The sequence below is a fragment of the Schistocerca piceifrons genome, chromosome 3 (genome assembly GCF_021461385.2).
Source record: "Schistocerca piceifrons isolate TAMUIC-IGC-003096 chromosome 3, iqSchPice1.1, whole genome shotgun sequence".
NCBI classification, from domain to species: Eukaryota; Metazoa; Arthropoda; class Insecta; order Orthoptera; family Acrididae; genus Schistocerca; species Schistocerca piceifrons.
The window spans coordinates 351,041,346-351,068,216 of NC_060140.1; the positions used below are offsets into that span (position 1 = coordinate 351,041,346).

Below are 26,871 nucleotides of genomic sequence, written 5' to 3' on the forward strand. Positions count from 1 at the left end.
AACTCATTGAAATGTTGCAACAAGGCGATGCCACCACTCAGCTGATAACCCGAGAAGAATTCATCAGTGGAATACACCGACAAAGACTGAAATCACATTCATCCTCATATGTCCACCTCCCAGTGCATAAATTATCCTTTGTTTTCATTTCCCTTTCCAATTCTCTTCTGTCTCAGTATTGTGTCATTTGTTTCCAATATTATTAAAAGTTTTACCAATGTTATTGAGACCCTGGTCTCTAGACTTTTTTTTCCTTCCAGAACTTTGCTACCCCTACCTTGTTTCTCAATCTGTAGACCCTCCCCCTCCATCTGCAACACTCTAAAACTATGTATTCATCAACAGTCAATGATGTTATGATCAAAGTGACCACCTGGGTCTTGGTTTGTGTGAGTGTTTCTATTATGATGGAATAGCAGAAACGGGATCTAGAGCTTCGTAACCATTGAGATCAGGTGAATCATTACGTCTCTTCATCTTTTTACATGAGGTGACTAAAGTCATGGGAAACCAATATGCACCTTTACTGATGGCAGTAGTATTGCATACACAAGGTATAAAAGGTCAGTGCATTGAAAGTGCTGCCACTGGTACTCAGGTGATTCAGGTGAAAAGGTTTCTGATGTGATTATGGATCCGTGAGGTGAATTAGTTGGAGCTAGCATGGGACATTCCATTTCGGGAATCATTAGGGAGTTCAGTGTTCCAAGTGTCAAGACTGTGCCCGAGAATACCAAATTTCAGTCACTGCCTCTCAACAGGGTGACATAGCTGCTGACGGCCTTCATTTAATGGCCGACAACATTGGCATTTGCATAGAGTTGTCAGTGCTAACAGACAAGCGACACTGCATGAAACAGCCACATTAATCAATGTGGGACATACGAACATATCCATTAGGACAGTGTGGCAAAATTTGGCGTTAACAGGCTATGGCAGCAGACAGCCAATCCAAGTGTCTTTGCTAACAACATGACATCATGAGGAGTGGCTCTCCTGGGCTCATGACCATATTCGTAGGACGCTAGATAACTGGAAAATTATGACCCGGTCAAATGAGTCCTGATTTCAGTTGTTAAGAGCTGATGTAAGGATTTGAATGTTGTGCAGACCCCACGAAACCATGGATGAGAGCTGATGGTTGGGTTTCAGTGTTGTGGAGACTCCACGAAACCACAGACTCAAGTTGTCAACAGGGCACTGTGCAAGCCGGTGGTGGCTTCACATGAAGTGGATAGGGTCCTCTGGTCCAACTGAACTGATCATGGACTGGAAATGATTATGTTCTGCTACTTGGAGACCATTTGCAGCTGTTCATGTACTTCATGTTCTCAAACAATGATGGAATTTTTATGGGTGACAATGTGCCTTGTCACCGGTCCACAGTTGTTCATAATTGGTTTGAAGAACATTCTGGACAGTTTGAGCAAATGATATGACCACCCACATGGCCTGACATGAATCCCCCTGAACATTTATGGGACATATTTGAAAGGTCAGTTCATGTACGAAATCATTCACATACAAAACTTTTCCAGCTATGGATGGCTTCAGTGGCAGCATGGATCAATATTTCTTCAGGGGACGTACAGTGCAACGAATTGTTGAGTCCATACCACACCGAGTTGCTGCATTATGCTGGACAGTAGGAGGTCCAACTGAGTGAGGTGGCGCAGTGGTTAGCACACTGGACTTGCATTTGGGAGGATGACAGTTCAAACCCAAGTCCGGCCATCCTGATTTAGGTATTCCATGATTTACCTCAAAATCGCTTAAGGCAAATGCCAGGATGGTTCCTTTGAAAGGATAGGACCAATTTCATACCCCATCCTTGACACAATCTGAACTTGTGTTCCATCTCTAATGACCTCATTGTCACTAGGGCATTTAACACTGATCTCCAAGGAGGTCCGACACAATATTAGGAGGTATCCCATGACTTGTCACCTCAGTGTATGCAAACTTGACTTTAAAAATATTAACTAGTGCTTGTTCAGTTGGGTGCAGGATTCGTGGGACATCTTGCCATTTAGTTATACTGAACTGCAATGCTTTTCTGCTTGTTACACAACACAACAAACAAGGAGCCACATTGCTATCAACATATTGTTAACTCAAATGTGCCCCATGTTTACCTTACAAAAATCAGATAGTGGCATGCCAGCTGGACTAACGCTGAGATTCAAATAAAATCAGATTTTAAGGAAAAGCAGTTTAACGGAAAGGTCTTACTTCTACCATAACACTTGTCAGGAAAATAGTCACCAGCAAGTATCAAAGCCAGTAACAACAGCTTTCTTTGTGATACATGCTTTTTTAAATAACGCTATGTGGATTTCATAAATGGACTTCCAACTATGTTTGTTTGCGTGGTCATTTTCCGCAGCAGCTGTTAAAATCTGTTACTATAAGTTATCTGTCTTGAGTTGACTGCTGTTTAATTAAAAAGCATTACACCAGATGCGTTTTGCTTTTATTTATGAAGCATCTTCTATGGTTATTCTTAAAAATGGATGTGTTTGTATATTTTTGGTTGTTTTAGGTTAAAAACAGAGTTTTGTTTCTAAAGTTGGTGTGAAAGTTACCTATAGTGTTTCTTTACATATCCTGTTCCTTCCCTCCTTGATAGCTGTGACTAGTGTCAAAAGCCTTCGTTTCCCATTTGCACTCAACAGTTTTTGCAATTATGCAGTATTTTTTGCACTGCATTATTTATGCTTCACTTTCTTAAACTGTTTCTCATTCTGCACTGCAACAGTATTTATGTCTGTTCGTTTCCTTTTCTTTTCTGTGTGTGTGTGTGTGTGTGTGTGTGTGTGTGTGTGTGTGTGTGTGTGTGTGTGTGTGTGTGTGTTTTTTAGTGAAATTTCTTTTCTTTTGGAGGGGATGAGGGGTGTGGAGCCAGGATGGGCCTGGACGGTGATTATAGGACAGAATTGGGGAGGAGATGGTAGTGGTAAATTGAGCCTGTGGTTTTATGTGTACATTTAATGTTATATTGAGTGGTCAATCAGTTTAAATAGTGTGTGGTTGCCAAGTTGACCTGATCATTTATGAGTTGTTTCTGTTCTGTTATAGTTTTTTGGACGTGGAAGTTTTCTTGTAAGGTGAGGAAGCGTTTTTTGTTGTTGTCTCTGGCTGTTACTTTATGTTGGTGTTGGTGTAAGTGTCCTGCAAAAGTTGAATGATTTGTCCTATACTTCCATGCTCTTACATGTTCTTTGTATCTGGTGTCAAATGTTCTCCTTGTTTGATTTATGTATCTTCCATCAGATGTAATGCATTTCAGTTGTTATATTCCTGATTTCTGATATAGATGAGTTTTTCCAATTGTTTTTGTGAGGCATTTCTGAATTGATTTGTTGGTTTAGTGGGCTATTCTTAGGCCTTGTTTTTTGAAAATATTGGATATTCTGTGTGTGTATTTGTGGTTGTACGTCATTGTATACCATCTTTTTGCTTTCTGTCTCTTTCACACTTTGTTTTGTTTCTATTCTTGTATTATGTGTATTTGTAATTTTGTCCTTGTGTTGGTAACAGCTGGGTGTTTGTTCTTTTCTGTTTCTTGATTGTCTTGTTCAGCTTTCTTGCTAATATCTATTTGTATCCATTGTTTGTGGCTATTTGTATTACTGTAGTCATTTCTTTTTTGTGATTGTGTCTAATGGTACTGTGTTTTGTCTGTGGAGTATGTATCTAAGTGCTGCCTGCTTTTGACAACTGGGGTGTTTTGGTGTCTTATGTATAATTGTGTCTGTTGTTGGTTTTTGGTATATGTCAAATGTGTGTTGGATGTTTTGAATCTTTATCGTGATGTCCAAGGAATTTAACTGTGTATTTTGCTCTTTCTCTATTGTAAAGTGTATCTTACCATGAACAAAATATGTGTCTGTGTATAACTGGTCAATTTTTTTGTTTGGTTTTTCTATTAGGCAGAAGATGTCATCCATATATCTAATCCAGTATAGGATGTTGTACGTATTTGACATTATTTTTTTAAATATTGCATTCAGCTCGAGACAGATCACCTATAGTAATAGCCTTCCAACTACTTTGCAGTTTTATTTTTCTCTTGGTTTTTTTAACTCTTCATGGCTGATACATTCTTTTCTACATCATTGTTGTCATAGATTCGGTGAACAAAGACAGTAATAAAACTTGACATGCTGCAGTGTGGATGTGTTAGTTGGACATTTCTGACACTTTGGAATGAGATGATGGTTGCATTTCATGGAATTGTGTGTGTGCTGTAATTATGCTAATCTTGTCCTCATGATCCCTACATGAGCAAATGTAGGCAGTTGTTGTATATTCATGGAATCATCACTTAAAGCCATTTCTTGAAACTTTATTAGTAGAATTTCTCGGGATAGTTTAGGTCTGTCTTCAAGAATCTGCTAGTTCAGTTTCTTCCGTATCTCTGTAACATTTTCCCATGGGTCAGACAAACCTGTGGCCATTTGTGCTGTCCTTCTCTATATATGTCAAATATCTCCTGTTAGTCCTATTTGGAATGGGTCCCACACACTTCAACAATATTCTTGAATGGGTCACACAAGTGATTTTCAAGCAATCTCCTTTTTAGACTGATTGCACATCCCAAATATTCTATCAATAAACCGAAGTGTACCACCTGCTGTACCCAAAGGTTAGCCTATCCCTACAAAGTGTTACACCCAGGTATTTGTATGATTTGTGTCATTTCAGCTATGAATCATTGATATTATAGTCATAGGATATTACAGTTTTTTGTTTTGTGGAGTGCACAATTTTATATTACTGAACATTTTAGCAAGTTGCCAATCTTTACACCACTGTCAAATCTTATCAAGATCAGACTTAATATTTGTGAAGCCTCTTTCAGACAGCATTTCATTATAGATAACTGCATCATCTGCAAACAGTCTGAGGTTACTATTAATATTGTCCGCAAGATCTCATTAATATTCAAGATGAACAGCAAGAGACCCAAGACACGTCCCTGGGACACAACCGAAGTTAATGCTGCATCTGATAATGACTCTCGATCCAAGATAACATGCTGCATCCTCCCTACCAAAAAGTCCTCAATCTAGTACAAATTTCACTTGATACCCCTATGTAATCAAACTTTTGACAATAAGCATAGGTGTGGTACTGAGTCATATGCTGTTTGGGTATCAAGAAATACTGCATCTACCAACTGCCGTGACCCAAAGCTTTTAGTATGTTATGTGAGAAAAGTGTGAGTTGAGTTTCAGATGATCAGTGTTTTTGGAATCTGCAAAATTCTAACGCCAATTCTTTACAGACGAATGGAAAAAACTGGTAGAAGCTGACCTCGGGGAAGATCACTTTGGATTCCGTTGAAATGTTTGAAGGCAATACTGACCCCATGACTTATCTTAGAAGAAAGATTAAGGAAAGGCAAATCTACGTTTATAGCATTTGTAGACTTAGAGAAAGCTTTTGACAATGTTGACTGGAATACTCTCTTTCAAATGCTGAAGGTGGCAGGGGTAAAATACAGGGAGCGAAAGGCTATTTACAATTTGTACAGAAAGCAGATGGCAGTTATAAGAGTCGAGGGACATGAAAGGGAAGCAGTGGTTGGGAAGGGAGTGAGACAGGGTTGTAGCCTCTGCCCGATGCTATTCAATCTGTATATTGAGCAAGCAGTAAAGGAAACAAAAGAAAAGTTCGGAGTAGGTATTAAAATCCATGGAGAAGAAATAAAAACTTTGAGGTTCACCGATCACATTGTAATTCTGTTAGAGACAGCAAAGGACTTGGAAGAGCGGTTGAACGGAATGGACAGTGTCTTGAAAGGAGGTTATAAGATAAACATCGACAAAAGCAAGACGAGGATAATCGAATGTCATTCAATTAAATCGGGTGATGCTGAAGAAATTAGATTAGGACATGAGACACTTAAAGTAGCAGATGAGTTTTGCTATTTGCGGAGCAAAATCACTGATGATGACCGAAGTAGAGAGGATATAAAATGTAGACTGGCAATGGCAAGGAAAGCGTTTCTGAAGAAGAGAAATTTGTTAACATCGAGTATTGGTTTAAGTGTCAGGAAGTCGTTTCTGAAAGTATATGTATGGAGTGTGGCCATGTATGGAAGTGAAACATGGACAATAAATAGTTTAGACAAGAAGAGAATAGAAGCTTTTGAAATGTGGTGCTACAGAAGAATGCTGAAGATTAGATGGGTAGATCACATAACTAATGAGGAGGTATTGAATAGAATTGGGGAGAAGAGGAGTTTGTGGCACAACTTGACTAGAAGAAGGGATCGGTTGGTAGGACATGTTCTGAGGCATCAAGGGATCACAAATTTAGCATTGGAGGACAGCGTGGAGGGTAAAAATCGTATAGGGAGACCAAGAGATGAATACACTAAGCAGATTCAGAAAGATGTAGGTTGCAGTAAGTACTGGGAGATGAAGAAGCTTGCACAGGATAGAGTAGCATGGAGAGCTGCATCAAACCAGTCTCAGGACACTGAAGACCAGAACAACAACATGCTGGTTGGCATGGAGGTTGTCATTCCATTCAGGTGTGAAATTGTAATGGGTTGCTAAGCTACCAGTAATGATATATTCAGAGGAGGATCAGACAAAGCCAGTGATCACAATCCTTTATTGTTATTAACCAAGTTCTATGTCTATATTCGAACCATGTCACGTTTAACAGTCATTATCATAGTTGTACTAAGATCCAGATAAGTTTTTTCTGTTGTTCATAATCATTAAACATTTAACTAAAACAAAAGTCACTAACCAGCCCAAAGTTGGTGTGAATGAAGATGAGGACACATATCAAAACCCACACTTGGGCTGGCTGGTATAATCAAATCGAATGACTTGGATTCTATTCAAGGCAGATTTCTCCTACCCAGTTTAACAGGTAGTGGCACATCAAAGCAAGTGGCTACTCCAGCAAGAGTGCATGGCTAAAGTTCTCAATTACTGAAATGTCTCAATACATGCCTTCCTCTAGAGTGAATGCATGTGTTGTCCCACTTGCCATGAAAGAGCCAGTTAATTAATACATTCGTACGTGCACAGTTCCTGGCATCTGTACAAATACCACTTATTCGTTAGCAAAACAGACAGGAGAGCTTCTCCTTTACACCTTCTGCTATGAATCGCAAGAGCCTCACAATTTTGTACCGGCACCAGTTTCGTTAGGTGCCAGGCCAGCGAAAACTGTTAGGCACGGCACATAGCTGAGGGTTTTCCCAAGAGTGACGGTTCCATTCTACTTGTTGTGTCTACCAGTTTTAACTTCTGTGGTTGATGTAGGAACTAAAATATTAATGTAAATATAAGACAAATATAAGCTAGCTATGATGTAATTCATGACTGAATCCATTATAGGTACATAACTGATATAATTGGGGGGGAAAAAAACCTTTCTGATTGTACCAAAACAGATATATATTGTTCAGTTGTTGGACGCAGTGGTTATTAGTTTTATTAACACTGAGTCTAGTGTCCACGTATAATAAAGAAATTGAAATGAGTGACAAGCTAAAGCTCTCTCTTGTTACGTTACCACCATAACTACAAATGTTGAGAATTGACTGTCAACTTTCACAGCTGTATCTAATTGATGTAAAAGTTGTATTTTGTTAATTCTGCTAATGAGAATCTGATGATAGTATACTGGAGCTTAACACTAACACATACGATTGTAGAAAATGAAAACTTAGACCACAGATTTTTGTTAAAAATATAATTTACGTTTAAAGTCAAGCCAGTTTAGATACAGTAGGGCATTTGACTGTTTTGTGGAAATTGTCTTAAATGCTTAATAGTGTTATTTTATGCTCATAACATATTTTATATCCTCTTGAATTTGAGTATTTTTAGAGAAAATGGAAGTGAAATGAAAATAAATTGAAAACCCACTAAATGCTCCGTTTGAGTCATTTGATGATGCTTGTGACATTACTGGCTAGCTTGCTGCTCCTACTGTTGTAAATCGCATTCACAGTGATACCTTGTTTTGGAATTTCCATTTTGGAAAATAGGTAACAAACAGTGTGTAGTACTAAATTGCACAAATACATCTACAAAAACACGTGAGAAGTTGTTTTTCAGTGTTCCAAAAAACGAAAATATGGGTAAAATGTAGTTGCACTGTACTGGCAAAATGCCACCACATCAGTGCACAAGTTATTTAAAAATGTCTTGCACTTTTAACTTAACATTAATTTACCTCTGAGACATACTTTCCCACTGTTGCAAGGAAGGACAGTGTCATTCAACAAAATTAAACTCATTGTGAAAATTAGAAGAATTGGATGTCGTTATAACCAAATTTACATTAATCCTTTCGTAGCTTTGTTGGTCAGTTGTCCGTAATGGTTTATAAGTAGCTATCCATAGAATGGTGGCTCAAATCGGGCCCAAAGGAATATTTTAACTCATTTGTAAATGGCTCAACAGTCCTCTCGCAGTGGCAATGATTGTAATTACAAAATTTCACAACACTGATCAGAAACCAGGTATTGTTGAATTTTCCTTGCCATTTACATGCACTTACATTTGCAGTCGCCATTCAAATGTCACCTTCCAAGAGGATTTCTAGTTAATGTGAGCACACACTTTTTACTTTATTGGAAACAATCCTTTTCTATCTTTATAATGGCCAACTAGGACTCTTATTGTTTAAATTTTCGTCATCTTACGCATAGATGAATTAAGCCTGCTGCAGACTCTGACATTAGTTTCTGCTCACAAACATCATAGTCCTTACATTTGTGTTACATGCAGGGTGTAAGAGATTTATATCTCTCTGCAAACAATACCTCATCATCCTACACCTTGTGCTGTAGGCATGAGATAATACATGTGCCACTAACAATGCTTTCCAAAGAAGTGAAATGTGTGTACGCAAATTACATTCCTACGTGCTCATTTGTCCATTTGTCTGACTAAATTTAATGTAAAGCAATATATAATACATTCTACCATCAAAACAACTGACTCACTGATTTTTTATCAGTGCTATTTTTGTCTTTTTTAAAAATTTACAACCCTGCCAGGATTTGTACCTAAAATTTTCTGCTTTGTAGTCAGATGTGTTATCCATTGCACCATAGATCACAACACCCTTATCTCTGCTGGGTTGTCTTGTACACAAGAAAATCAGCAATAAGATTTGCCAAGTATTTTGTTGTGCTTTGGATCATAATTCATAACTGATAGTCGACAATCTGCATACAAGATATGGACCCATTTACAAACCGATCTACAGTTCCTTAGTTTTGAGCAAGTTCGATGTTGTTGCAGAGATCAGGGAAAAGAATGTCTGTCCTTACATGTGATGCCACTCTTATTGGCTGGAGCATAAATGCTTCAGCTGTCTGAAGGGTTCCACTATCGGTGTTCACAAAATTACTTTCTGTTGTTACTTAAAAGTTTTAAATGCATTTTACATCACTAAATAGCAAAACTGTTTGCAGAAATTGTACAGAAAAGGCTAGTACATTTGACTAAAGCTCCTATATTGCACATATAACTTCGCATTATACCTAGCATGTGATGTTCATCAGATCTTCAGCCAATAACTGAGCATTTTTGTTCATGTGGCCAAATTCTAAAGTTTAATGATTTTTAAGCTTTAATTACTTGAAAATAACAGATATTTTGTGAGAATATTGACCGAAAATGCTATTTGAATTTTGTAATCACACAGAATAACAACAATCTGAACCATATTTTTAACAGAGGAAATAGCTTGCTGGTCAACAAACACAAACATTGGATGTTTGTGTCTTATCCATTTTATGCATTTCTGTATGATTCTCACTGTAATATTGTCATCACAAAGAAAAACATATGTATATTCAAAATTAATGTGGTCATTCATATTCGTTTTCTATTACCTTGAAAAAATGTGGATCAGAAGAAAAGAAACGTGCAACACAGAACTGTGTAGTACCAAACACATATTGCAAACACTTAATATATATTTTTTGTTATTTCTTATCTTTCGATAATGGCACAAAAGCTAAATTTTATATGTAAGCATAATAGAGTTTGCATTTCTCATGACATCTGCCTCTTTCCTTATCTAATCTAAACCTACTTCACCCTATCAATAGCAGGGGGCATCGTAGTGTTTAATGTGGTTTCTGGACAACTGTGAAGCCCATTGTATTAGTTAACTGCCTCTTTTGTGGCAAGTGAGATTCATACATAAATTTACTCTGGCATGTACAAATATTGTGACATTTCGGAAATCAAGAACTGTGGCCATGGACACATGCTGAAGTGGCCTTATGCTTTAATGTGTCAGTCCATCAGATGGGATAGGAGAAATCTGTCTTGGATAGAACACAAGTTGTGTACATGTTGGAACATGCCGTTTCAATAAAGAATAACTGTCTCATGGTGTATCCACTTGCTGAATGTTCATTATTTGTTACTAATATTGGTAGGTTTGCCCAAATTAATGAATTTAATACTTTTTTATTTAGCTGATTCTGTTGCTCACCTCATTGTCTTCCTTTCAGGGTTATGATAGCCTCAGATATTTTCTGTATAAAGAAATCAAAACTTTCCAGGATTGTAAATATTTGTTGGGTCGCTAACTATGAAAGGAGAAAGTTTTCATAGTTTTAACTCCTATATTCTGAAACATCTCACTTGATTGATTGAGGTAATTTACATCCGTCAACTTCCAGATTTTAATTGTATACAAAACTTGACTACTCATTATGATATCTACAACAGAACTCATCTGTTTCTTACAATAACGAGAACCTAACTGCCTTCTTACACCTTTTCCCACCAAGTTGAGAGAGGATAAAAGTTACATATATATGCAAAGAGCTTAATTATTTGCATCTTACATTCACATATTCAGCGAAATTTAGTGAAGAAAAATTTAAATGTTTTCTTGTTAAAGCTTCAAAATTATCCTAATCACACAAAATATCAATGGTAATATGTGACATACGGAATTTTGGAAAACATAGTTTTATACGAGCTTCTTTACTCACAAATGAAAAAAAGCAATACTCCATGGTATCAGAAAGTTCATAACTTGTGTTAGGCTTTATTACATCACAGGGCTTTTGAGCACATATCCCCTGAGTAATGAAATCAGCAGTCCATTTCATAGTTTCATTAGCCTTAAAATTATTTTTGTTATCTTTCAGCAATTTTAGCATACTGCAGAGGTTCTCAAATATTCTTATAGCTGCAAAATTTATGGTGATTGGTCATGAAGATTGATCATTTTTGTCCCTGGTGTTACATTATGAATGCTATTGTAGTTTTCAAATTGAGTCAGGTTAATAGCGATAATCTTAGTAAAGGAACTAAGTTTTTGTCATAAGAATATAGTGGAACTTTATTAGTAAGTTATGGCCTGTTGTGTAGTCTTACCCTTGTTGGACTCTTCAGTTATCTTGCTTTTAGAAAGCATAGCAAAGTATGGAAAATATGTGGAACAATAAACAAATGTGTTAAAAATAAAACAAAAGAAACAACACTGAAATTTTGTAAGACAGTGTCAGTCCCAGTGAGTGTTTGCAGAAGTGGAACATGGCTTATAAATAAAGTAAGTTGCACACAAGCAGCAGAAGTGAGATTTCCAGATACAGTAACAGCATGCACAAGAAGTGACTGACATATTTCAAATTTTGTAACTTAGGGAAGAACTGAATATATTTAATGTCTTCAGTAAAGTACAAGAAAATAGGAGAAACTAGAATGAACATCTTGAAAGAATGAGTGTAGAAAGATTACCTCTCCAGATGTAAAGAATTAACTCTGTTGGGAGAAGTAATCAAGGAAGAATGAGGAAGCAGTGGCTACAGTAACAGTGGCTACAGTAACAGGAGAAAAAAAGACCTTATACTTGAAGTGAAGATGATGAAAGATCTCATCCTCTTTCCTGCGAAAAATGTGCTTGTTAGTGGAGACCTGTTGTACAGGGGCAGAATCACAATAAAATCAATTGACAACTATTTCCTTTTGGAAGAGCAGTCCTGGAGAATGCTTTAAAATAGTTTCCAGAATGCAGTACTGGTGCCTCAAAATTGTATGCTGATAACAGCAGTTATAATGTAGTGTCTGATATTTCTCTCACCTTACAGATGATTATTAGTCTATCAGTGGGATTTGTAAAATATGACATAGTAATTACATGATTATAATTATTGATCATAAATGGACACTGCAGTATTCTAATAATTGTTTTGTTTTGTGTGTGTGTCGGGGGGGGGGGGGGGGGGGGGGGAGCCTGTAAAGGAGAAAAAGAGCAGTAGCTGGAAAAGGAGTGGTGTAAATGCTGCTATGTGTTTCTCTGTTCTGTCCATCAATCAGCTGTTGGTGAGTGGTTGTCTGTCCTCATATCTGTTTAATGTTTATATTATAGAGTATCATGTTAGTGATTTTGCTGCCTGAATAATAGTTAACTGCTGGGCACCCACTTCAGCCCCTTCTGTGCAATTTGTTGACTGTGCATGATACATGCAAGATCAGTATTACTTATGTGTGGTCATTTGAGTATTACTGCCTTACTATCTCAATTTACAGTATGTGTCTTGTTCTGTTATTTGTGGATCACTCATGGCATGACATTAAGGTCACATATTGATCACTGAGTTAGGTGGCACAGTGATTAACATTCAGACTTGCATTCAGTAGTAGTGTGGTTCAAATCCCCCTCTTGCCATCCAGATTCAGGTTTACCATGATTTCATTTAGTCACACAGAATACCTTCACAGTTCCTTAAAAAGGGGTATGATTCCCTTCCCCATCTTTTTATATCCAGGTTTGTGCTTTGTTTCTAATACATCAATGTTGAAGCAGATATCTTCTTAGTGTGTATCTGTTGCTGCTCTTACCACCCCACATTTGCTCCTCTTGTTTTTGTTCACTTCAGAAAAGAAAAGAAAAAAGAAACTGTGAGTCTAGAAGGTACCAATTCTAATCATTACACTCATCTATGAGGATTTCCAATCAAGTGCTAAAAATATCAATATAAAAATACATAATCCTGTCATCGCCATAATGTACTTTGTAATATTGGTCAATACAGTGAATGTCTACAAAGATTTGAATATAATGGTTCTGCTCATTGCAAGACAGTGTCAAGGAACAATTGATACTTTTTAATAAAACAGAACTGACAAATGACGCTTCTACAGTCGCTGTGTCTGCCAGACTTAGTAGAACTACAACACTCCATGTTTAATGTTCTGTACTATTAACAGACATTATTATAAATTTTAAAGTGATGGCTTTTACACTTACCCTTAGCTGTGTAAGTGTCCAAATCACTATCTAAGGAAATGTCCCAAAAATAAGACACACTATCAGCTTGTCTTTGTGGAAGAACAACAATTATTCTTAATCAGATAGCTGTTCATTATGAAACAAACCAATTCATTCACAGATAGTGTGAATTCCATCATGAAGGACAGCTGTAAAGCATGTAGAACAAGAATGGCAGGAACAGACACAGCAGACTGAAAGTTTTATTTCAGTTCATTTCACATTTTACTTTGAAATAATGCTACTTGCATCCTTTGCATGCATTTGTTTCAGGAGAGATTTAACTATTTTAAGAGCTGCAGCCATTTCTATTACATGGTTATTTCCGAGCTTAAAGTGGCTCAGTCTCGAGGAGTGTATGAATGATTTCACACATCTTATGAGTGCACAGGTATGACACTTATGACTATCTTTGAAATAATGTTATTTGGAACTGAACTTAAGAATTAATTCTATTTGTGCTGCATTAGACTTTGCAGACATGTAAATTAAATATACTCATCAAAGCATGATCTTCAGAGATTATATTTAGCTTTTTCCTCTCCTTCCTTGTATGGAGGAAGGTGGTCTGTTCCAGTGCAATTCTGTAGTTTTCAGCTAATTTCTTATACATTTTGTGTCTTTATTTAATTTTGTTTTCAATTTACATGTCTGTCAATCGTTTATATGTACTAGGATTTGGGGTGGATTTCTTTCTCCTAACTGAGAAAATGGAGGGTGTTGGGGACAGTTCTGGCATTCACCTTAAGCACCGAGAGAGCTCCTAAAAACCTGGACAAAGCTGGGTTTTTCTTTATGTTTTTTGTGTCTACTTCTTGCTCGCTCTTTGTTGTATCTTGTTATGCACTGATTTATGGCTCAGTCTTTTGCCAGACATCTCTAGGCATGCATTTTGGTCATCCACTTTGTTCGTCTGCATTCCCCGGTGATTTTTTTTTTTTTTTTTTTTTTGGGGGGGGGGGGGGGGGGGGGGTCCTCATCGTTGGTGGCTGTCATGACATTCACGTGCGCAGTGTTTGCACTGCTCAAGACTCCAGTTGTGGCTGCTAGTGGTAGGCCTCTCTCAGCTTGAGGCAGGCAGCCTCCATCTCGGCATGGAGCATCACCCTGTATAGCCTCTCAGTTTACTGCAGGATGATGACGGAGGTGCACCAGTCATGTGTCACGTGACCGGCTGTTGCACTGTTTTTTGCCACTATGGTGTCTTCCTCCTCGAGGCACGCCAGTGCAAACTGTGTCCACTCGGCACCACACAGGTGGCCTTCGCCCGTACCACTCTCACTGGTGGGGAGGAGGCCTGCTGGTAGCGCAGGAGGTGAGGCTGCCATTGGCTTGACTCTGGCCTGTGGCTTGACTCTGACCTGCTCTGAACGCGAGGCAATGGCCTTGCTGCAACCCGTTCTCCTCTTTCATTACTTCACGGCTTTATCAACGTTTTCTGAGTTCACCTGGACAGTCTTCTTCTGTTGATTTGTTTCACTAGCATTGCCACAGTCTGAGAAGGCCTTGCAGCTGTGCCAACTTGTGACATGCTGTCTGCCATAGTGGTCACATTGTGATTGGTCTTCTTTGTTCAGAGTGCAGGTGCAACTAACCTGATTGACAGCACACACTACACGTACTACCTGCTTGTGGCAATATTTTGCCATTTGTCTCTCTTGTTGACACTTCAGGAACTTTAGCTTCATGTCAAGTTCTGAAGGAAGAGACTCCATCTGTACGTGGAAGCTCAGGAGCTTATTTAGCCAAAGATTGCGTCAACTTCTTTGTCCTGATGCTGGTTCTCAGTTATTTACAGCTAAGATGAACAGCAGCGATCTCTTCTTAATGGCCTGGTTGAGTTGCTTCACAGCTACATCTCCAAACCTTGCGAGGAACAGCCCTTTTCTTTATCACTCACTCAGTTCAGTCCCTAAGGAGAGCCTTGATTGTTGTATCTTCTTCTCTTGTGTCTTCTTTCCTAGCTTCTTTGGTGCACTGTAGTTGTCGAGGTGGGTCTTTAGAGTCTTCTAGACATACAAGCTTGCCATTCACACATCCATCGAAGTGCTGTAGTCCAGACACGAAATGTTGAACTCCTGTGTTGCAATACCATCATGCTTGCTTGTAGACTCCATTGAATCTTTACTGTTGTGTCCAGTGTAGACTGGAGATGGCTAAATTGGCATGACCTGTCTGAGGTGCTGCCCACAGAATGAACCAAGTGGCCGACTGATGCTACAATAGGTGAGCAACCCAAAGATACTTAGCAGAAGAACTGGGCATCTTCCTTGAGGGCAACAAGTCTGAAAAAGTCTCACTTGTTTTGCACAATGACCAGAGGTTCATTTGTCTGCTGCCATTTATCTTCTGTGTGGGTGTATCAGGAATAAGACAAGTCATAGAAGTCTTCCTCAAAGGAGGTGCCCAGTTCTTATGCCAAGTATTTTTGGGTTGTTCACCTGTCAGTTGGTTGCTTGGTTCATTCTATGGGCAGAACCTCAGAGGGGTCCATGCCGATTTAGCCATCTCTGATTTTCCACCACATCTGCCCTTGCCTGTTGTGGTGACATGACAATTTTGCTTATCACTGTTAAAACAGCAACTTGACAACTTTGCTAGGCCAGCAACTTGACAACTTTGCTAGGCATGCACTCTGTTGGACATCTGATTTTCTCAGCCTGTGACAACAGCACTCAACAGCTGCCATGCACTCACTCAATTTGGCAATAATAATATCCTCAGCAAATCACAGTTTGGGTTTCAGAAGGGTTGCTCTACTGATAATGCCATTAACTTGTTCACACACCAGATATTACAAGCATTAAATAACAAAATAGCATCGGTATGTATTTTCTGTGACCTATCCAAGGCATTTAATTTTGTGAATCATAATATACTTGTAGATAAATCGAAGTTTCATGGGATTGATGGTATAGCCAACCATTGGATCATGCCATATCTAACCAAAAGAATGCAGAAAGTTGTTCTTAGTAGTAATTCAACCAACAGAATCCAGGGACATAATTCTGACTGGGAAGAAATCACATATGGTGTTCCCCAAGGTGCAATCGTATGTCCACCATTGTTCCTCATATATGTAAATGATCCACTGTCTAATGTAAAACAAGCAGAATTAGTTCTTTTTGCAGGTGACACGAGTGTTGTAATCACTCCCAGTATACATACGGAAATGGAAGGAAGGTGAACTATTTTCTCAAAAGTACCATTGGCTTGTTTTCTGCGAATGGTCTCACCCTGAATTTCACAAAGATACATCACATTCAGTTCTGCACCTCTAGGGGTAATGCATGGTGATGAAATAATACATAGGGTGGAAACTTCAAAATCCTTATGGGTCCAGATTGATGAGAATTTAAATTGGAAAAAAAACAACACATTTTAGAACTCCCAGAACAACTTAGTTTAACCACATTCGCACTTCAAATCATAACAAATTTTGGGGAGAGAGAAACCAGTAAGTTGACATATTTTGCTTATTTTCATTCAGTAATGTCATATGGAATAATGTTGTGGGGTAACTCATCTTTAAGAAAGACGGTCTTCATTGCCCAAAAATGTGCTGTAAGAATAATATGTGGTGCTTACCCATGATCGTCTTGTAGACATCTGTTTAAGGGGTTGGACATTCTGACTACTGCTTCACATTTTATTTTTTCCCTCATGAAAATCTGTTGTAAATAATTCACTACAGTTCAATAGAACAATGACGTACTTAATTAAAATATTAGAAGAAAAAATGACATTCATTACTCAACATTAATGTTGTCTTTAGCACAGAAAGGGGTGCACAATGCTACAACAAAAATTTTTGACCACTTACCCCGTGATGTAAAATGTCTAACAGACAGCACAGTCAATTTTGAAAATAAATTGAAAAAATTTTTCCTTGAAAACTACTCCTGTTCCTTAGAAGAAATTCTATGTTCGTATGTTTGTAATGTGTAAAAGGTGATGGGTAGGAATTGCTAACTCAATCTGTATATCTTGTTTTCATTTCAAGGAAATAATAATAATAATAGTAATAATAATAATGATAATAATAATAATAATAATAATAATAATATGTTGATATTTAGAGTACAAATAGATGTACAAATTAATTTGCAATATGAATGTAAACTGACTCGTTCCACATCATGATGATTTATCATGTAAAATGATCCATGGAACATGAAATTAACAAACTAACAAACACTATAAACATAAAGACCCAATGGACACAATAAATCAGAGTCCATTTTCTTCTGAAGAAAAAGTAAGAAGAAAATGTAAGAATGGTAGAAGTAATGCACATTTTCATCTATACTTCAAGATTCCTTTTCTAATGTGCTGTTGATAAAGATTGTCACAAATTTCACTTATAAATGATTTCTGAATGTGTCACACTAGATTAGCAAACACATAAATGAAACATACTCATCAAAATATGATTATCTCCCCATTTGACCATTCTGTTTATTGGGAAAGTTTATGTGCAATTTATATTTATTCTTACGCCTATGAAGATCACAGCTAAGCTAAAACAGATTTCAGCAAGTACTTATTAATATGATTTATAACTGACAACAAAAATCAGAGTGTAATATGCCAAAGTTTCTTGAAGAGGCCTCTTAAAATTTTTATTGACTTTTCCCTTAGTATTATTGCTTACGATTTAGTGAAAAAAAAAGCAACAATCTATTTCCATGGCAAGTGCAGAAATTGATACAGTGAGCACTACAATAAAATTTGTGAACAGGATTCAATTGAAAACTTCCCAAATAACTTGGAACTAACATCCTTTTGTGGAAGCAGACTGAAGATATCCTCCCATGACAGACCAGAAAACTTACGAATCTGTACATGGATTTTCTTTGTACCTAGTACAAACTTTATCACAGAATTACAAATCAAAGAATAACATTGAATTACTTTAGATGTCCTTTTCTACATATAAAGCGACAGTTTCTATGGAGACATTTTAAATCAGCAACCCACTGTGCTTTTAACTGGTGCAGACTGTTTCGACGTGGTCTATAGGATAGATGGGCTACCACTATATGTGTTTTTTCAGCCATAATACTCATATAATGTCTTGCAATTATAGGACAAGGGAATTATTGTGGATCAGATAATGGACACTAACTCTGCATTGAAAAGCACACAGATTGTGCTATGCTAATTGGAAGGGAGAGGAGGGATTTCATGAGACTCAGTACAGGTGCCAAGGATAGAGATTTATTTGAAATTATTCTAAATATTTTTTTTAGAATAATCTTCAGCTGTTGGATAACAGACACTAACTGTTTGATTCAGTTGACATTGAGGAGGCAGTAACTTGCCATAAAGCTGTCATAGCATCAAAGACTACAGATTTTAAAAGAAGTGTTAAGAAAGTTAGAAAAGTATCTTTTATTATCAATTGTGGCAGGTAGCAGATTGCAGGTTACCTCAGAATCCAACAACATATGAGGGCTGTTCAAAAAGTAAAGTGACTTTTCAAATTGCACAGGCAACGCACATTTGATTGTTGATTTTTTTTTTTTTTTTTTTTTTTGGTCCACATGTCCCAAACATATGTTCACAGTTTCAAGTGTACAGCATACTTTGTTTTTGATAGATTGAAAGGTTAGACGTGTTTTAGTATGCTCGGTGATTTCCGATTATTATAAAAAATGGAGCAAAGAATTTGCATCAAATTTTGTGTGAAAAATGGAATGCTCTAAAACACTTGAAATGTTGACAGTGGCATATGGTGAGCCTGCGAAGATGCCAATGATGAACCTCACTCTGGACACCCCAGCAAACCAACAACAGATGATAATGTCAAAGCTATGAAGAAAATTGTTGAATTACCATAAGAGAAGTTGCTGAGGATGTTGGCATATCAGTCAGCTCGTGTCATGCAATTTTTTCGGATGTTTTGGGTATGAGACGTGTGTCAGCGAAGTTTGTTCCAAAACTTCTCAATTTTGATTAAAAGAACCGTTGCATGAGCATCTCTCAGGAGCTCTTAAATGGCATCAATGATGATCCTGATTTGCTCAAAAGGGGCATAAATGGTGATGAAACATGGGTTTACAGTTATGACATGGAAACAAAAGCCCAATCGTCCCAATGGAAGCATTGTGGAGAGCCAAGACCATTAAAAGCACACCAAGTTCAATCAAATGTCAAAGTTTTGTTCACTGTTTTTCTCAATTACTGTGGCATAGTGCATCATGAATTTTTGCCTCAAGGTCGCAAGGTCATAAGGAGTATTACCTTGACGTTATGCGCTGTTTGTGACATTATGTGCTGTTTGCGAGAAGCAATAAGCAAAAAGGTCCAGAATTGTGGAAAAACATTTCGTGTACTTTGCTCATTCATTGTTGCTTGTGAGAGATTTTTTGACCAAAAACAACATGACAATTGTGCTACAGCTACCTTATTCACTGGATTTGGCCCCCTGCAACATCTTCCTGTTCCCAAAACTGAAGAGACCTATGAGAGGATGAATATTTTCAACGATTGAGGAAATAAAAACTGCATCGCTGGAAATACTCAAGGCTGTACCAAAAAGTGCTTATGAGAGGTGCTTCAAGGAATGGAAGAAACGTTGGCGTAAGTGTATTGTATCTGAGGGGGATTACTTTGAAGGGGTCAACATGAATATTGATGAATAAATAAATATTTTTTCCTAAAAATATAAAGTCACCATACTTTTTGAACACACTTTGTACATTCATCTCTGGTAATAAATATGTCTGCATCTACAATTGCATACTTTTTATTTTTACTGTGTATTAAGATTTCTTTCTGTTCTGTTCTGTTCATGATGAAGAATGGGAAGAATGTCTGCTTGTACACCTCTGTGATAGCCATAAATTGCCTAATGTTATCTTCAAGTCCTTGTGGAGGAGATACTTGACAGCCATGGTTAGAGCATGCTGTAAAACAGTATACTGTGTGTTGCCAATATGCACCCTCTTTCTTTGTCCATTTATCCTAACTGATAACTTGATGGCAGTCATACTGATGTAAACGGCTGAATAGTGTTTACATAACAGTTGGTACATGACGTGTTGTTTCACAGGTGGCTCTCCCTTTGATAGTATATGTTTTGCCAGTTACAGGGCTGGTATAGGCAGTGGTAGGAGGTTGCATAGGGTAAGTCTTACAGCAGGGATGATTAGAGGGGTACGAGCTGTAGGGTAGGGAAATGGGTGCAGAAGGAGCATAGGATCTGACCAGGATATTTTGGAGAATTGATGGGCAATGATAAGCTGTTCTAGGTGTGGTGGGCAAAATAGCAAGACAAGGATAATACTGAGTAATAAGAGGGGTACTCTATGCTGTTTTTTGGAGGGATCAGTAGTACCAGGCTTGGATGTGATGGTTCGGGAAATCTACTTTTGAAAAAGCTGTTGGGGTAATTAAGTTCAGTGAATGCTGAGGTGAGAATGATTATGTCTTGCTGTAGAGTCAGCAACTGAACACACACATTCACCTTGAAGACCAAGTCTATATTGGAGCAAACATTTGACATGGAAAGGATGGTAATTGTCAAAATGTTAAGTACAGCTTTTAGTAGGTTTTTTGTGATCAGAAGAGTGTAGCTGACCCTCAGATTTGGAATAGGGCCATGTGGAATTTAAATGATAGAATGTATTTAGAAATTCCAAAAACTTGTAACAGGTCAGCCTCATCAATGAATCCATATGGCAAAGATGTCATCAGTGTATCTAAACCAGTCCAGGGGCTGAAGACTTGTGGATTCCAGGAAAGCTCCCTCCAAGTGACCCATGAAAAGGTTTGCATAGAAAGGAACCATCCTGGTTCCCATGGCTGTGCCTCTGGTCTGTTTGTATGTCTGCCTCTCAAAGGTAAAGTAGTTGTTGATAAGTATGAAGTTGGTTAAGATGAGCAAGGAGGACATCATAGGTTTGGAATCAGGTGGATGCTGGTTGAGGTAATATTCAGCAGCAGCATGAGGATCTTTGTATAGACGGAGGTGGCATCAGTAGTGACAAGCCAGGTGTGTTATGGGAGTGGGATGGGTACAGATTTCAGATAACCTGAAGCCATAAAACCTGGGCTGTGGAGCAATGGAAGAAAGTTGTTTGGCTGGATTAACCTTGTTTCATGCTGCTTCCATCTTCTGGTTGAGTTTAGGTCTCATGAGTGAAACAAGCGGAAGTTTGATGATGATTTGCGCAGCCATATTGCAAGGCTGCATTACTGCGAAGGATTATATGGCCATTTTGGGTGATCAGGGCATACCATGGTACAATGTTTGTTCCCCAATGTTGATGCTGTTTTAAAAGATAACAGGGCTTCTGTTTTACCCAGCTCGCATACTCCAGGACAGGGTTTGTGAGCACGAGGAGGAATTGTCGCTTCTCCCCTGGCCACCACAGTCATCAGATCTCAATATTATAGAATAAGCTTGTAAGTGTACCATTTTTACCTTTATTTGTTTGTATTGGCAGTAATACATGTCTCGCCTCCGGAAGGCAAGCAATTGTTTCTCATAATCGATTAGTTTTCTTGACTGAATTTTCCTTTCTCTGCTAATTTCTCATCAGTCTTACAGGAAGTTTTTAGATTCTTAAACAAGGGAAAAAGAAGAAATAGGTATTAATTAAATACATCTGAACCTCTGACATTTTGCTAATAGCATTGGGTCTTTAGTACAGATGAAGTTCAAGAATGAGTAAAAGAGCTTAATAGAAGTAGTTTGGATGTAGGAGTTAAATCTATTTTAATTAGAGTAAAATAATGTTTATCAGCATACCAAGATACAAGATTGTAAAAATAAGAACCGATGTAATTGAAGCAGCGTGTGAATTCTAATGTTTAGGGCAATTGAAGAGAACAGTTGGTTGGATAGCAAAATAATTAAACCAAAGCATTTTGAAATGAAGATTCCAGTTTGTGTTTCCAGTGTGTGTCAAAAGAGAAGTTTACTGTCCATGTATATTAACAGTTTTGAATTACTTCAATGAGTGCTGTACTTTTAATGTACAAACTACTAAAAAACTGAAGAGATGTTCAAGTAACAGTGAAGATATGTCTGTTGTGAATTGTAGGAGAGGCAGAAAAACACACAGATCGGGAAACAAACAGGAGTGGTAGATATAATAAGTTGTTTTGAAGATAGTCGATTTTTCAGGCCAAATCACTAACAATTACATTAAGAAATTACCAGTTTTTCCCATCTCCAGTCATCTTCAGATTGTAAGATGAAAGCAGTAGTTCATTCTATCCACTGGGGAAACCACATTGTCTATATGCCAGAAAATAAACTATTTTCGAAGAAGCATTTGAATAATCTGATGTCTCCAGTATGGCCCGAATGTTGTTCATTCCAAAAGATTTAATTATGACATGAATGAATATGGAGCAGAGGTGTAGTTACCAGTGGGTTACTCCACATACTGCCCACACTGGACATAAGTTAGGCCACTGCAGCAAGCACAATGTGCGCCAACATTCAAACAGTGTGCTGCAAGTACCTGAGGCCACCAGCCACCATCACCTTGTCCACCATGAGCGCAGCACTACATCAGTGACATGTGATGGGGACAGCATCTTTATGAGGACATGCACTGACTTTGGAACCATCAGTTGTTAATGTTCTCGAGACATGTAATTACCTCCACTCTTTTCTTGTTGTTGTCACTCCATGACCCAATAAAGTTTCTCTTTTTTAAGGCTTTGTATTTCCATGTGTTCCTATTTAGAACACAAGCGGCAATGAGTGAGGGTTGAATTTTCATGTGTTTCAGGGTCTGTGGTTTTTCTGCCAATTGCCTCTTTTATGGAACCTTCACTCAAGTCACTTATGCAACAGTAGCAAGCGCATACGGCCGTATTGGAATGGCTGCTGGCTATGTTGACCCAGGCTCAGCTGCCAGTTGTTCACACTATAATGAAACTGCAGAAGACTGGGATGCTTATTAGAAGGGAATTTGCCAATATTTTGTAGCATTCTGAGTAGTTGACAAGGAGGTGTGTAAAGCACTTTTCTTTTCTGTAAAGCTCTTTCATACATATCACTTACTGCATCACTTAGCTCCTCTGCAAGAACGAGCATGCCTTTCTTTTGACAGTATTTGTAGTTTACTGTCCTCCTATCACCAAAAGCATATGCATGTGGTCACTGTGCATATTGAATTCTACCAATATCGCAAACAGCCACAGCAGTAGTGTCGAGCTGGGGCAGCTGAGCTTCATGGCCTTACTCGTAAGTGTTGGTTCATCACGGATAAGTCTCAGGAGTCTCGGACATCATGATCAGAGATGTGATCATTTGTTCAGCACCAGATAAGATTTGTCAACATGCCCTTCAGTTTGAAGGTCTTATTTTGGAAAAGGTCTTGAATATTGCAAAATCTCTTGAGATCTCCCAAGCTATAAGCCGCCAATTAGAGGCTTAGAGTGATGTTCCTGTTGTTCCTGGTAGGCAACCCCCACAGCATGGAGCCCAGCAAGCTGGAGGTGGTGCGAGGGAAAGGGGGGGGGGGGCGGGTACCAGGCGAACGGGATGAAGTAGACAAACACATTATTGGTAGCAGGGACAGTGAACACCACTTCCTTTTGTGCCTTTTTTTTAAAAGGAACTCATGGGGATGTCTGCAGGCTTCAACAAACTCTTAGATTAAGTGCAGGTAATGACCATCCATTTTCCTACAAGTCGACATGGGGGCTGCCATGTCCATACTCAAGTCCCCACTGTTAGTGTGAGTCTAGCATTGATTGCTAAGCTATAACAATTAGTGGATATTTATTCTCAGCCAACTCACTGCTGACACAGCTTACAAGACAGTTAGTTGTCAGTTTCATTATGTGCTTGGTGGTTAATGATGCAAGCACTGAAAATTTGTTTGAGATTGATGCCTTTGCCACTTTTGGTTTTAATATTATGAATGCAGTGCATATGGTGTCAGATGAAGTGTCTTATCATGAATTGGAGTTATTATGTTCTCAGTGTTTGGATGTATTTGTCCTGATGTTTGTTTGGGCACACAGTTTCATGGTACATATCATCTTTAAACCCTCCGCCCACACTTGCCTTTTTTTCAGATGCGGCTAGTGCCACTAGCTTTTTACATAACCAGGTTAGGGTGTGACTGGATCACTTACATCATTAGTGTGATCGGACAGATTTCTTCCAGTGAATGGCCCTGCCCTTAGTGATCATAAAGATGCTGCCTGGTCAGCTTCAGCCGTGTGGTGACTTCAAGGTGACTATGAATGCACAGTCAGTTAGGCATTTATCCCCTGCCTCATCCAGAGGAATTGCTCACAAAGTAGGCTGTGGATCACTTCTTTTGAAAATTGACGTGGTTGAAGCCTTCTTTCAGATTCCATTGGACAAAGCATGTAAACAGCTGCCTGTGGTTAATCCACCTTTCGGTCTCTGTCAATGTCAGTGCTAATGTGTGGAGTCACTAATGTCCCTGCCTGTCAACATTTTTTATAAAAGGTGGTGATAGTTCTCCCTCATTACAGTAAGTATCTTCACGATATCATAACAGTTGCTACCACATAACCTCTGTTCTGTGTTTACTGTTCTACAAGCCTTGGGCCTCAAATATCACCTCACTAAGTCTTACTTTCTCCAGCCCTACATTGTATATTTGAGTCCTGAAATTTCTCAGTGGGGTATGCACCCCATGGAAAACGATGTTGTTGCTGTTATAGCTTTTCCTGTCTGTGAAATCTATGAGAACTTCAGGTTTTCCTTGGCAATGTGGCATACTGTCACTAGTCAATTCACAGAGTGGCTACTATTGCCCACCCCAAATATCTGTTGCACTGAAAATATGCTCCTTTTGTGTGGTGTGGATCTTGGGAGCAAGCTTTTATGCAGCTTAAGGATAGTCTTCATTCCACGCTGTCTGTATCTTGCAACATTTCAACCCACAAGCATCTGTTCCCAGCCACAGCTGTGCCCATGTTTGGGGCGAGGGAGGTCCTGTCCCAATGCCATTCAGATTGCTCCAAACAGTCTATTGCCTTTGTATCAAAAAATCTCAACTCAGCTCAGCAATAGAGATGGGTCGTTCGTGAACTAACGGGTCCAAAGGAACAGTTCACCAATATGAATGGAACAAGCGAGGAATGAATTCCAAGGAACGGTCTTTCATAGATCATTTCCGTCGTGGATTTCTACTGATAGTTCCCTGGAACAGGAAATGGTTGGTCTCGTTCCCGCAACGGCACATTGGCCGGTCTAGTTCCAACCTCAGTCCCGTTCCCATCTGTCTCGGTCTCTGTCTTCTACTTATAGTTCCCGATTGGCACGTCGGCCAGTCTTGTTCCAGCCTCGGTCCCATTCCCGTCTGTCTCACTTGACCGGACTCGTCCTTCTTCGCGTGGCCACTCACCACAGTTCCACTGCCGACTGCTCGTAGTTAGTTCAGTATTGAGTTGTTGTTGTTGTTCATCATTTCGTTTGCTTTGCACGCCCATTCTAAATCTGTTTCAAACCTTTTTTGAACTCTGAACTTCTGGTTCTTTTTGTATTCTATTCAGTGTCCACAACTGGTAATTAAAATGTATTTTATAATTATAATAATAATAATAATTATTATTATAATAATTCCAACCTCAACTCCTTTGGTTCCATCAGATTCACCTGGTCCTACTCCAAATCCCATGCCACTTTCCTTGACGTTGACCTCCACCTGTCCAATTGCCAGCTTCACGCGTCCGTCCACATCAAACCCACCAACAAGCAACAGTACCTCCATTATGACAGCTGCCACCCATTCCACATCAAACGGTCCCTTCCCTACAGCCTAGGTCTTCATGGCAAACGAATCTGCTCCAGTCCGGAATCCCTGAACCATTACACCAACAACCTGACAACAGCTTTCGCATCCCGCAACTACCCTCCCGACCTGGTACAGAAGCAAATAACCAGAGCCACTTCCTCATCCTCTCAAACCCAGAAACTCCCACAGAAGAACCACAAAAGTGCCCCACTTGTGACAGGATACTTTCCGGGACTGGATCAGACTCTGAACGTGGCTCTCCAGCAGGGATACGACTTCCTCAAATCCTGCCCTGAAATGAGATCCATCCTTCATGAAATCCTCCCCACTCCACCAAGAGTGTCTTTCCGCCGTCCACCTAACCTTCGTAACCTCTTAGTTCATCCCTATGAAATCCCCAAACCTTCTTCCCTACCGTCTGGCTTCTACCCTTGTAACCGCCCCCGGTGTAAAACCTGTCCCATGCACCCTCCCAGCACCACCTACTCCAGTCCTGTAACCCGGAAGGTGTACACGATCAAAGGCAGAGCCACGTGTGAAAGCACCCACGTGATTTACCAACTGACCTGCCTACACTGTGACGCATTCTATGTGGGAATGACCAGCAACAAACTGTCCATTCGCATGAATGGACACAGGCAGACAGTGTTTGTTGGTAATGAGGATCACCCTGTGGCTAAACATGCCTTGGTGCACGGCCAGCACATCTTGGCACAGTGTTACACCGTCCGGGTTATCTGGATACTTCCCACTAACACCAACCCTTCTGAACTCCGGAGGTGGGAACTTGCTCTTCAATATATCCTCTCTTCCCGTTATCCACCAGGCCTCAATCTCC

General features: G+C 39.0%; 1 protein-coding gene across 1 annotated transcript in view; it reads left to right on the forward strand.

The window, feature by feature from the left end:
• Positions 1-26,871, forward strand: part of LOC124788085 (uncharacterized aarF domain-containing protein kinase 2-like) — a 106,583-nt gene that overhangs the window by 33,486 nt on the left and 46,226 nt on the right. The window contains exon 5 of the mRNA XM_047255182.1: positions 13,561-13,678. Coding sequence (XP_047111138.1) covers positions 13,561-13,678 — 118 coding nt within the window. The remainder of the gene's footprint in view (positions 1-13,560; positions 13,679-26,871) is intronic.